The sequence below is a fragment of the Sebastes umbrosus genome, chromosome 18 (assembly GCF_015220745.1).
Source record: "Sebastes umbrosus isolate fSebUmb1 chromosome 18, fSebUmb1.pri, whole genome shotgun sequence".
Taxonomy (NCBI): Eukaryota; Metazoa; Chordata; class Actinopteri; order Perciformes; family Sebastidae; genus Sebastes; species Sebastes umbrosus.
In genome coordinates, this window is record NC_051286.1 from 2,341,888 (window position 1) to 2,353,373 (window position 11,486).

Here is an 11,486-nt window from a genome sequence, read left to right on the forward strand (position 1 = left end):
AATGTTTGTGTTTGAGGTTTTGATTTTGTTTATGATGCTACAATCAGCCAAAGCAGTTTAGCCGAACCCACCAACTCAAATACACAATTCAAACAACTGTTGGACCACCCAAAACCATCATGGATCATCAAACAGTGATTAACAAACTTACTAACCTTGCAGCGCATTGATCATGTTTTATGGCGTCTGTGAGCCATTTAGCTTAGAAGCTGCAATAGTTTATTAATCTTTTTTATTGTGCTGTATTGTAATTTTCATGCATTGTACCTTAAAGTGAATTTAAGAAACTGCTTGGGAAACTGTTGGGAAGAAATTGATAATATACATATCAGTCTTGGACCTGTTGCAATTTGCAGGTTTCCATGTCGACCTGTAAAAGGTTAGCGACCTCCAAGCAATGCCAATTATTGTGGCAAGCACGGCGCTGTGGAGCAGCACAAAACATAATACATATGCAGGTGGTTGCGGACATTGTTGTGCTTCTTTGTCCAGAGTTTGCCGCTCACCTTAAAATTTCGATCATGCTTTTTGCAAGGATGGGCGCACATACATGAGCTGATATGGAATTGTGACGAGGAAATGTTCGGATCTTTTATACACCGTCTCCTCGTGGCAAACCATCATTCTCAAAACTCTGAAAAGGTTCTCTATTTTCGCCGCCCATCCGAGTCTGCATAGTTAGAAAAATTGCCACATGGAACCGCTGTAAAGGGCCATGCAGACACTCGTGACCCTTGCGGAAGCATAAATCATGCTTACGACATAGGCCAAGGATCATATTGAGTTAATGAGATTCCTCACAAGTATAGCAGTAAAAATTGTTTGTACACAAAAGAAAGATTATCAATGTTCAAGCGTCAAAATCTTGGATTTTATTGTTATATGTGAAATTTCCAACTAGTTTAAAAAAATAAAAACCAGACACCAAGACAAATGTAAAATTGTCGAAAAATGACTTTATTAGAGTCGCTGTGATTTCTAGTTTAAAAGAGACACACTGCAATTTTACTGGCTTAGATACCAACCAATGGTTTTGTTTTGGCATTTTGCTTTATAAGGCAAAAACATTCACTCTTTAAGGCCCTTTTTGTTAACACTTAATATTTTAGACTTCAGTAAAGCGTTTCCTTCCCTCGAACCAGACCAAACTAAATGTTACATTTAGACATTCAAACTGTAAAATACAGTCAGTTTATTTGTCCTTCCTCATCTGGTAACATTGAATCTTGAGAAAAGTGACAGTGACAACACTTCGGTTTCACCAGTTGGGACAAACTAAAGACTTAAACTTTTACAAAAGGCACAAAGGCACAGGATGATTTCAGTTACACACTCACACACTATACCCTGAATAACACCACACACACAGACACCTTCTGCTCATCCTAAACTTTAGCTAGCATTCTTGCCGTTCTTCTTCTTCTTTTTCTTCGGTGTTTGCTTCTTGGAGGACTCTGCGTTGGAGGAGGCGGTTGTTTTAGGTGTATTTTTGGAGGGTGTAGCTGACTCAGACTTGGTTGCTGCTTCTTCTGGTGCCTGCACTGGTTCAGCCGGGACCTTCAGGTCTTCCACTGGGACCACTGGTTTGACCTTACCGGCCTTGACCAAGATCTCAGCCTCTGCTGCTTCTGGTTTTGGCTCTGTTGGTGGATTGATCTTGATTTTCTCAGACTCAGATGTCGGCACCGGTTCAGAAGGTTGCTGCTGGATCTCCTCATCTGGTTTGACTGATTGCACCTTGACTTGAGTTTGAACTTTTACTACTTCTGGTTTTGTGTCTGTTGGGATCATTTCAGAAGCGTTCTCCACCGGTGTAGCTGGCGTTTGAACCTCCTCAACTTTATCTGGCTGAGGGAGAACTGATTCTGCTGACTCTGATTTGACTTCTACATGGACAGAAATTGCCTCCTCTTTGACCTGAGTTTTGGTTTTGAACTGGACAAACGCAGCTTCCATCAAGTCTTCTTCGGGGTCCGCATCGTCTTTGCCCTCTTCGTCATTGTCGCCGGTTGTGGCCAACAGGGAGGCGGCAATCTCCTGCAGCTTGGCCTGCTCCTCCCTCAGACGGGACATGTCCTTCGTTAAGACCGGGTCCTCCTTCTGGAGCTCCTGGAGCTCCACAGGGGTCAGTGTGGCAGATTTGTCCTCACTCTCAGGGAGGGGGGTTTCATCATCGAGGAGAGCGTTCCCGAAGATCTTTGTTGCAATGTCGGAGTTAGCATTGCGGACTTCCTTGATCTTGACATAGAGGATTGCCCTCTCTCTCTGTAGGGCATTACACAACCTCTCCAGCTTCGTGATCTTCAAGACGAACACGTCGTATTCTTTGTTTTTATCGCATCTCTGGAGAAAATGAGGCGCAAAGAAAGTGAGATATAATGAGAATAAAACTATAGAAAAACATGTTAAAGAGTAATCAGATTATGATCATTCCTTAGGATACTTGGCTGGGATTTTATTAAGACTCAACAAAACCTATGCTACGCTAAGAGCTAGTGACGTAGAATAAAAAGTGAGAGGTGTTTTGTTTTGAAGTTATGTTAGTGACGTTTGTCACAATTTTCCATACTTATGTTACGTTGTTTCCGTACGTATTTTACTTAGTTTACGTACTTATTTTAAGGCCAACCATGATGCTTTTCTTAAACCTAATTATGCTGGTACTGCACCTTCATACATGCGTGTAATATTCACTACTAGGCAAGACAAAACGTGACACTGACACGCTATGCTCTAGTGGACAGGCGGGTCTATTACACGCTTTGGCATGATATCGGGTTGCATCGACATACCTCCTCAATCATGTCAGTCAGAGCCTTGTTGCAGCTCTCGAACCTCGTCTTCCACAGACCTGACTCTTTCTCCATTTGCTTCATCTTCTCTGACATCTGAAAAGAAGGAAGAGTTTTAAAATCACAGACGAATGTGAGCCCCAGGAACTAGAAACATGGACAAACTGGTCTCATTGATAACCACCACTTAGCTCTCTACATCACACAGAGGTCACCACCTACATTATCCATCTCCTTCTTGAAACGGACGTAGATTTCGTTGCTTTTGGCGAGCGTCTCCTGAAACTCGTCGAACTTCTGAGCGTAGAGGGTCAGCTGTGGACAGACGGAAACACAAAGGGAGTCAGACTGAAGCACAATCTGGCGAAACATCAACCCCTCGTATGTCTGTATCTAAACATTTGCTGCTTCAAGTTAATCAATCTTGTTTACTCAAGTTCTGTTTAACTTGAACTGACAGTTAACAAGACCACAATCAATGCAGCTCACTGTGATCTTTCTATAGACGTACATCGGCTCATTATAACGTTACTGTTATGAAATTATAAGATGCAGCACTGCATCGCATTGTTAAAAACCAACGACCTGTCAAAGAGACAAAAACATTATTTATAACAGACAGTAAAGGAACATAAATGTATGTTTAAAGAACCAAAACATGATTTTTGCTCTGAATCTTGGGGGAAACATGAGTTATTGGATAATGACTGCGCCTCTAAGTGATGGATTACTAATCGCATCAGTCATTAATTATGAGCCTTACACTCTGCTGGAGGCCATCAATCATTCACACTTTCACGATTTTGCTTTCAGCATTTACATATTAGGGAGTCCAACATAATATTCACTTCAAACTTCACAGGAAGAAATAGAGGAAAGATGCAGCTTGATCGTTTGTTAATCATCATTAAGTTCTGATACGAGATAGAGTTCATCCTGCTGACATGTTTGTTAAACTGTGCCGCAGCTCCAACGTCTCTCCGCTCATTCAGAACACTTTCAAGTTAATTTTCTTTATCTGGCTGGGAGAATAAGAAGAAGAGAGAAGTAAGAGAGAAAGAATCAACTAATTCAACCTTCAAACCTTTAAATATGGGGGTATAAGGAGGAAAACGTGAGATGTGTCTGGCTTTTAAAACTTAACTGTCAAAGTTATCACTAAAACATGAATTGGTATCAATAAATAAACAATCTTTCTGGGTGTAAAAAGTTTGTAAATGAACTTGCAGAGATGTTAGACCAACTTTTACCAACTTCAGAAGCAGCATTTTGCTGTTGAACATGTACACATTTTAGTTTTTTTAAAGGTTAATTCCAGTGTTGTTTTAAATGTATATCTTTAGATTGAACTTTGAAACTTTGTTTAGAGCTTCATGTTGGAAAATTTACAGAAAATATCAGTTAAATGAATTCATGAAATATGTAACAAAAAAATCCCCGAACTTTCCAAACATTTGTAAAAGATCAGCGGGTCTTCGTTGAGCCTCATGACCCCCAATTTCTGGCTCCAGCCCTCAGTCTATCAGGTAAGTCTCAGGTGTGTGCTACCTGTCCTCGCTGTCAGCATGTTAGTCTTGTCAGTGAAATATTCACCTGTGACTGCATCATAGTCCCCTGTTCTCTGAGTGCTTTAGTCTGCAGTTTCCACTCAGCAGCCGTAACCAGTAACTGGTTAGAAGAGAACAGACGGAGACAAACATTAACACGTTAACATGACGTTTCATTTACCTTCTTCTTCATGGTCAGCTCCTGCTCCTTCATAGCGAAGCATTTCTTTGTTTTGTCAATAGCCTCCCTAAGCAACTACGGCGACAGAGACAATACACAGTCAATCTGAGAATAGCATTTAACAATGATGAAATAATCATGGATGTTAATAAACGCTAATTCTTACAAGACTCACAATAAAGCACAAGACACATTTATGAAATATAATGAAGAAAACTTAAATAAAAGTGTAAAAAATCTGTAAAATGTGGAGGATTTAATTTGAAGATTATATATAAAATTATATTTGTATGCTTTTTTTAAGTTTAGAATTTATTAGGTCATTAAGGTCAAGATTTATGACCCAGTGCATCTTTATTATTCACAAAATGAATCTCTGGGTATAACATCCACTCACATATTCCTTCTCCCTCTTGTGTTTCTCCTCGGCTTCAGCCAGCTGAGCGTTGCTCTGCTGCAGTTTGGCTTCAGTCAGTTTGTGCTGCAGGTCGCGATGCTTGTTGATCTTCTCCAAACCCTGCAGAGAGAAGAAGAGTGGAAGAGAGGAAGAGTTTTTTTACACGTATAAATCATTTTTTATTGCCAATGTGTGAACAGGTTGTGGGTTTCCTCTGTGAGCCTGTAGACGGCTTTTAATTTGAAGAATGTGGGCCGCTTCTTATGGGAAAATCCAACAGATGTCAGACGTCATGCACACTTGTGAGAGTCTTTATTTTCAGCTCCGCTTACAGGGCTAACAGTGCTAACGTTCGGTTAGCAATGGAGTCCGCTAACGCCAACAAACGACCAGCCTCCACCACAACTCAGCACTCCAACACAAACTCCACAGAAGCATAAAAAAAACAATGTTATATTTAGTGAAGCCCGTCTGGAAAACAGGAATGGGACCGACGTTGAGGAGGAAAACTAGTGTTGTGGAAGTGTGTGTGCACGTGGGAAGTGAGTAGTGAAGCAAGAGAGAGCGAGCGGCAGCGAAACGAGAGAGCAGTGGAGCAGAAGAGAGTTAGTTTAGCTCTGAGAATATCAGCGAATGTTTATTAGAAGTTGCATTTTGTGCAGAAATAAATGCTGCAGCTGAGTGGAGTGACGGCGGTCAACTCCGGAGAGAGTAACATTATCGACTCCGGCCCTGGAGACCAGAACTACGGAGTCTCCACTGTGTCTTCTGACCGCGGTCGGGAGGCTGAAGCAGGAAAAGTTGACACTGGGATCAATATCGATTCATGAAGAGACATTCGTTTTGGTATGCTAATGTTACTGCCAACCTCAGAAATCACGAGTTGCGTTAATTTGTTGAAGAAACAAATTTGCACTAATATGTTATTATCTCGTTAACTTTGACAGCCCTAAACGAGACTTTCTTTATCTTCTTAGTTTCATTTTGATGGCTCATTAAAACGTGTTAAACCCATTAGAGCTTCTGTTATAAATGTTATTAAGTCATTAATGAGCATCTCTTCTACCTCTAAATGTTTATAAATGGATTCTCTGCAGCTGAAGGCAAGTGGAAACCCTAAAGCATGTTGACCTTTGACCCCTCACCTCCTCCCTCATCTCACACTGGTTCATGAGACTCTCCAGTCTGTCGGTCAGGTTGCTGTTTTCGTGGCACAGCTTGTCGTTTCGGGTGCTGTGCTGCTCGATCTGGGTCTGGATTTCCGTCAGCATCATCTGGAAGTGGCTGGTGATCTCCGTCCTCTTCTCCTCGTCCTCCCTGCAGCGCTTCAGCGTTTCCTCCTGCAGGGGGGGACAGAGAGGGTTGAGGATTGACCTTACTGTTCCAGTATCAGTATTTCAAGACTCTTAACACATAGAGTTAGCAGCTGCCGGCTGCCCCTACACACCCTGAGTTCGTCGTAGTGTCCCTGCAGCTCTCTGCACAGAGTCTCCAGTTTGCTGCGAGCGGCGGCGCTGCTGCGTCTCTCCTCTTGCAGCTGCTGCCGCTCGTCCAGCAGGACGGTCAACCTCTGCTGCAGCACACACAGCTTCCTCTCGTCGCCACGCCGCTGGGTCGCCTGCATGAAAACACACACAAGGGGAGAAGCGTGTTGTTAGGGATGTGATTATTATAAAAGGCAACTAATATATGAATTGAATGAAAGATGACGCAGGTTTCTGTCTGAGTAGCTTTAGACGAATATAAAACACTTCTCACCAGCTCAGCATATTTCCGGACCACATCCTCCAGTTTCTTCTCTGGAGTAGAGAGCTTGTTCAGACTCTTCATGATGAGACAGACCTCTGCAGAGAGACAAAGACAAACACAAGAAGGACATCGATGACCACTTTGGAAATAATCTTTTTAGTAATGCTTTGAAGTCGTAAGTTTATTTTCTTATAGACAGAGAAATCAAACATCAGAAATACAAATTTCACTAATTTTGCCCCCGAAATTTCTTCAAACTCTGCTGTCTGTCCATGAGACGACTAACGGACGGTTCACGCTGCAGAATTACCGTAGAGAGACACATATTCTCGTGTTCATCTTTTTAACTTTATTTACCTGTTTATCTATTTAAGATTTTACTTTTTCTGAATCCCGTGTTTCTTATTTTATTAGTAAATATCTGTTTGTGTATTATTAACTTTTTTGAGACTATTTTCATTTGTTCAAAGTCAAATAACTAAAAATACCTACATGCTCAGTTGAAATGTATTATTTATTATTATTATCATGGCCACCTCTTTTTGTATCACAGAGGGTAGATACATTATTAGATATACCTCTTAGTATAACACAACACCATTAATGAAAGACTACATCCAGTAGCATGATGGGGAAAGTAAGATGTAGATGTATTAGGACACATTGCCATTCCCAACTCGTCAAATACCGCCACTTGGTCAGCGCCCCTCGGCATAGGAGACCGACGCACGGGGTACCCCTCTAGCGGACCGGGGACGGCGTGTCAAAATATGCTCGTTACATGCATAGTGTCCTTTCAAAATAAACTTCTGTTTTCAAAGGAACCACTTAGGGTTAGGAAACGGTCATGGTTGACGTTAACTTCACTGACTAATGATTCACGTGACAAAATAAGTCAACGTTACTTTTAGTTTCACACGGGACATGAACAGGGGTCTCCTGGTTGAAAGTCTTGTGTTTGTTTGACCCGTCCGCCTCCCGTCCCTCAAACCCTGAATGGACTCTCACTCTATTAATGCTACATCACTTGCTCCGACTGTTGAATAACGCTGCGAGTGGGTTTACATTGGAGTTAGAGCCCCGGTTCGTCACATACTGTTGCTAAAGGGTGCCTCAGTGCTTTGGTTTCTGATGCCGAAGGGCGCTGTAATTGACGAGTTGGGAGTGAGAACAGGTTGATTAGGGAGTAAAAGTCAGGATATCTTGATATATTTTTTTTTAACATTTGTCCCATGTCCTCCAACTTTATGGAAATGCACAACTGAATCAAATGAATGTCCCTTTAACCATAATGACAGCAGATCAAACAGTCATATTCATTGTTTTTGTAAATGTTTTGGACAAACAACATCAGCATCACTCCTGCCTCACCTGTCTCCATGGCAACCGGGATGTCATCTTTAGGCTCCTTCTTCATCTTCTCCATCTCTGCATCCATCACACTCTGGTATATTCAAAACAATATGGAACTTTGTTTACAATCAGACATTAACATTTATCAGCAGAAGCTACTGTAGAAATTAATTTGTCTTTATGTGTTTTATGTCAGTTTGACGTCACCTGACTCACCTGGTTGTCCAGCAGATCGGCTGCAGAGCCGTGGGTGCTGATGATGTCCTCCAGACGTCTCCTGAACACCTCCATGGGGTCGGAGGAGGAGGGGGAAGCTGCAGGAGGAGCTGCCACCTCACCTGTAGTGCTCTCAGCGCCTCCATCAGGCTGGGGGGGCGCCAACACCTTGGCTGCTTTCACCGACGTCTCCATCCTCAGAGTGCTATAGGGTCAATGGACACAGAGGGGATATTTATAGAGAGTCATTCCTCCAAATGGATGTAAACTGGCACCATTTCAGGTCAAACGTTATTAAATATGGTCTTTACTTTAGTCAGTCTTGTGTTGGTTGTACTGACTGAAACAGATGCGATGCTACTGAATCCCAGCCACATACTTTCCAGTGGTCAACGTCTGTATTTAACTAAATATCAGTCGGATAAATCCTCCGATGAATGGTTTGATTCAGTGTGATAAACCGGTGGGTTTTGATGTGACAGATCTCTGCGGTCTGTCAGCAGTCTGTCAGGTTATTAATGGAACACGGATCGTAAACGGAGGAAGATAATAAGCCGCTGAACCTCCGGCGGCGCCGCTCGCCGCTCGCCTCCCAACAGCTGCTCTGATTTAAAGCACCCAGCTTCTGCTCCGACATGTTCAAACTAATCTGATGTTGGGATTCACCAGCTACTGTGAGGGAAGCTTCACTCTTAGGAAGATGGGTTCCAACAGGGTTCTACCCAGAACCATTTGCTTCTGAAGAAAGGTTTTTGAAGAAAGTTTTTTTTTTCAAGCGTTCTTTGTAAGACTTTCCTTTCTGGAAGAAAGAGGAGGAAAATGGGGATTGTTGAAAGCTTGGGTGTTAAAAGATCCTCCCAGCCACACCCCCAAACACTGTGACTGTGAACCCTGATTATTGTGGGTTTTACTGCACCACATCAGACCCGGACCCGATGAATCTCTTGAGTCTCAAGGCTGCTGTACTGTATGTGGTTCCCATGGCCCCAGGCTAACCTATTCAACTCCAATCAGGGTTAGGGTGGAGCATGATCTATGAGATATAAAATGTAGTGCGGCCCCTTCTTAGTGGATTAGTTGACGAATGCGTTAGTTCACACTACACCACTTTAGCCCTGATTCCCCCCATTAATGGTGCGTTTCATACCTAAAGGATGCCTTAAGCGTTGGTATCGAACGCAGACGGCCGTGACAGCGTCGGTATTTGACGCAGTGGGAATGAGAACGGGCTTTTACGTTGTGATTCTTTTCGGAGAAACTCAGTTTCACAGATCTGTCGATTAAATCAACTAATTGATTTAAACTAATCAATTAGACGACAAAGGTGTTAGTCCACTAAGAATTGATTTGGTTAACATCCCTAATAAAAGGTAATACTTGTGCAACTTGTGCAAAATGCTGCTGCTCGCTTTTTAACCAACACTTCCAGACGTGAACACATTACCACCGTACTTTACTCACTACATTGGCTTCCAGTTGGCTTTAGAATCGATTTGACGCTCTTGATGTTTGTTTTTAAAGCCGTTAACGGCCTCGCCCCGCCTTATTTGTCCGAGATATTAACTCTCTGTGAGCATAACGGGGCTTTGTCGTCATCTGTTCAACTTTTTTTAGAAGTCCGAAGGTCGAGTTATAAGCTGTTTGGTGATCGCTGCTCCTAAACTCTGGAACAAGTTCCCCCTGATATACGCACCATCACTGACCTGGCACTTTTTAAATCCAAGCTCAAGACTTTTTTATTTAGATTGGCTTTTAATATCTAGTAGCGCTGTGACATTTTGCTTTTTATGTACCTTTTTATGACTTTATGATGTGTTTTTATTCCTGTTATGTCTTGATGTTAATGTGAAGCACTTTGGGTACCGTTTGTTGTTGTAAAGAGCTATACAAACAAATGTTGATTGATTGATTGATATATTATTATATTCACAGTAGGGGGTTCCAGGTGGAACCTTTCACAAATGGTTCTATGTTTAACCCTTTGTGTTTGGTTTGAGGTAGAACCCTCTGAAAGGGGGAACCTTTATCAAAGGTTAGCACCTTTATCTCTAAGAGTGTTTGACTAATGTTCAATTTATCTGTTTATCATTTACATGCTTCCAATTGGCCACATTATACAAAACAACATCTGAAGCTCAGAGAGGTTTAGACATTTAATCTTGTTTTTCACGTGTGTGTCTCTCTCTGTGTGTGTGTGTTCCCAGTGTGTCTCTCTCTCTCTGTGTGTGTGTGTGTGTCCAGTGTGTGTCTCTCTCTGTGTGTGTGTGTGTGTCCAGTGTGTCTCTCTCTGTGTGTGTGTGTCCAGTGTGTGTCTCTCTCTGTGTGTGTGTCCAGTGTGTGTCTCTGTGTGTGTGTGTGTGTGTGTGTCCAGTGTGTGTTTGTCCTCACATTTCTATCACAACATGACGGCTGCCACCGTTATTGCATCTGCTGAGTTATAATTAGCCGTCTGAGCCATCCAGCCCCCCCACTCTGTCACACACACACACACACACATGAACACACACTCCAGACCACACCTGTTATAGTCTCGTCTATTCTGAGAGCGTCCAAATATGGTCAAACTCACACACACACACACACACACACTTACATACGATAGGAAACACAGGGATCTGTGTGTGTTTATGTAACTCAAAGTCTGTTTACCTGCTTCATGTCGTAGTCTACCACCCCTCCATCGGAAAAAATAAAAATCCTGCTGTAATGACCCCCCCCCACCCCCAAAGCAAAACCAGGCTCCACCCACAGCGTTACGCAACCAATCAGAGACCCTCCTCTCAACGTCACTCACATCAAAATAAACAACTTGTACTTTACTAGTATTTTTACCTCATGAATATATTCTATAAACGTGTGTTCAACCCAACTTATAACCAGCAGGACGTGGACAAAATAAGAGAAACACCATGTGAAAAGGAGCTTTTAATGAACACAAGTCACATTAAGCTAAAAGCTAAGTTAAAAATGTATCTATAAAAGCATTCTGGGTTTAGTTCCTTCTTACTCGTCTTCTCTTTTAAAAAGGAAAACTGGAAGTCATAATCTTCGTTCTATGGACATTTTGCAATTTGTTGTTCCCAAAGTACGGACTGAATTAGGAAAGAAAGCTTTTAGGTTTTTGGCACCTGCAGCCTGTAATAATGTACAATCTGATCTTCAACTTCAAAACTTAGTTACCTTGAATGAGTTTAAAGCTTCTGGTCAAATCGCTGCAGACCAGGTTGTGTTTGTGACAGTGTTTTGTATGA

At 42.2% G+C, this 11,486-nt stretch overlaps 1 protein-coding gene across 2 annotated transcripts in view; it reads right to left on the minus strand.

Annotated features, from left to right (window-relative positions):
- Positions 1–936: 936 nt before the first annotated feature.
- The window catches only part of txlnba (taxilin beta a), an 11,694-nt gene continuing 1,144 nt past the window's right edge, over positions 937–11,486 (minus strand). The window contains exons 2-11 of one of the 2 annotated variants that reach the window (XM_037750463.1): positions 8,236–8,440; positions 8,038–8,110; positions 6,676–6,761; positions 6,365–6,535; positions 6,063–6,257; positions 4,918–5,037; positions 4,386–4,460; positions 3,015–3,107; positions 2,793–2,888; positions 937–2,343 (exon numbers count right to left, since the gene is read on the minus strand). In XM_037750463.1, coding sequence (XP_037606391.1) covers positions 1,393–2,343; positions 2,793–2,888; positions 3,015–3,107; positions 4,386–4,460; positions 4,918–5,037; positions 6,063–6,257; positions 6,365–6,535; positions 6,676–6,761; positions 8,038–8,110; positions 8,236–8,430 — 2,055 coding nt within the window. In that variant the 5' untranslated portion in view covers positions 8,431–8,440 and the 3' untranslated portion in view covers positions 937–1,392. Of the gene's footprint in view, positions 2,344–2,792; positions 2,889–3,014; positions 3,108–4,385; positions 4,461–4,520; positions 4,596–4,917; positions 5,038–6,062; positions 6,258–6,364; positions 6,536–6,675; positions 6,762–8,037; positions 8,111–8,235; positions 8,441–11,486 lie in introns of both variants that reach the window. The other variant, XM_037750462.1, reaches the window with a different exon arrangement.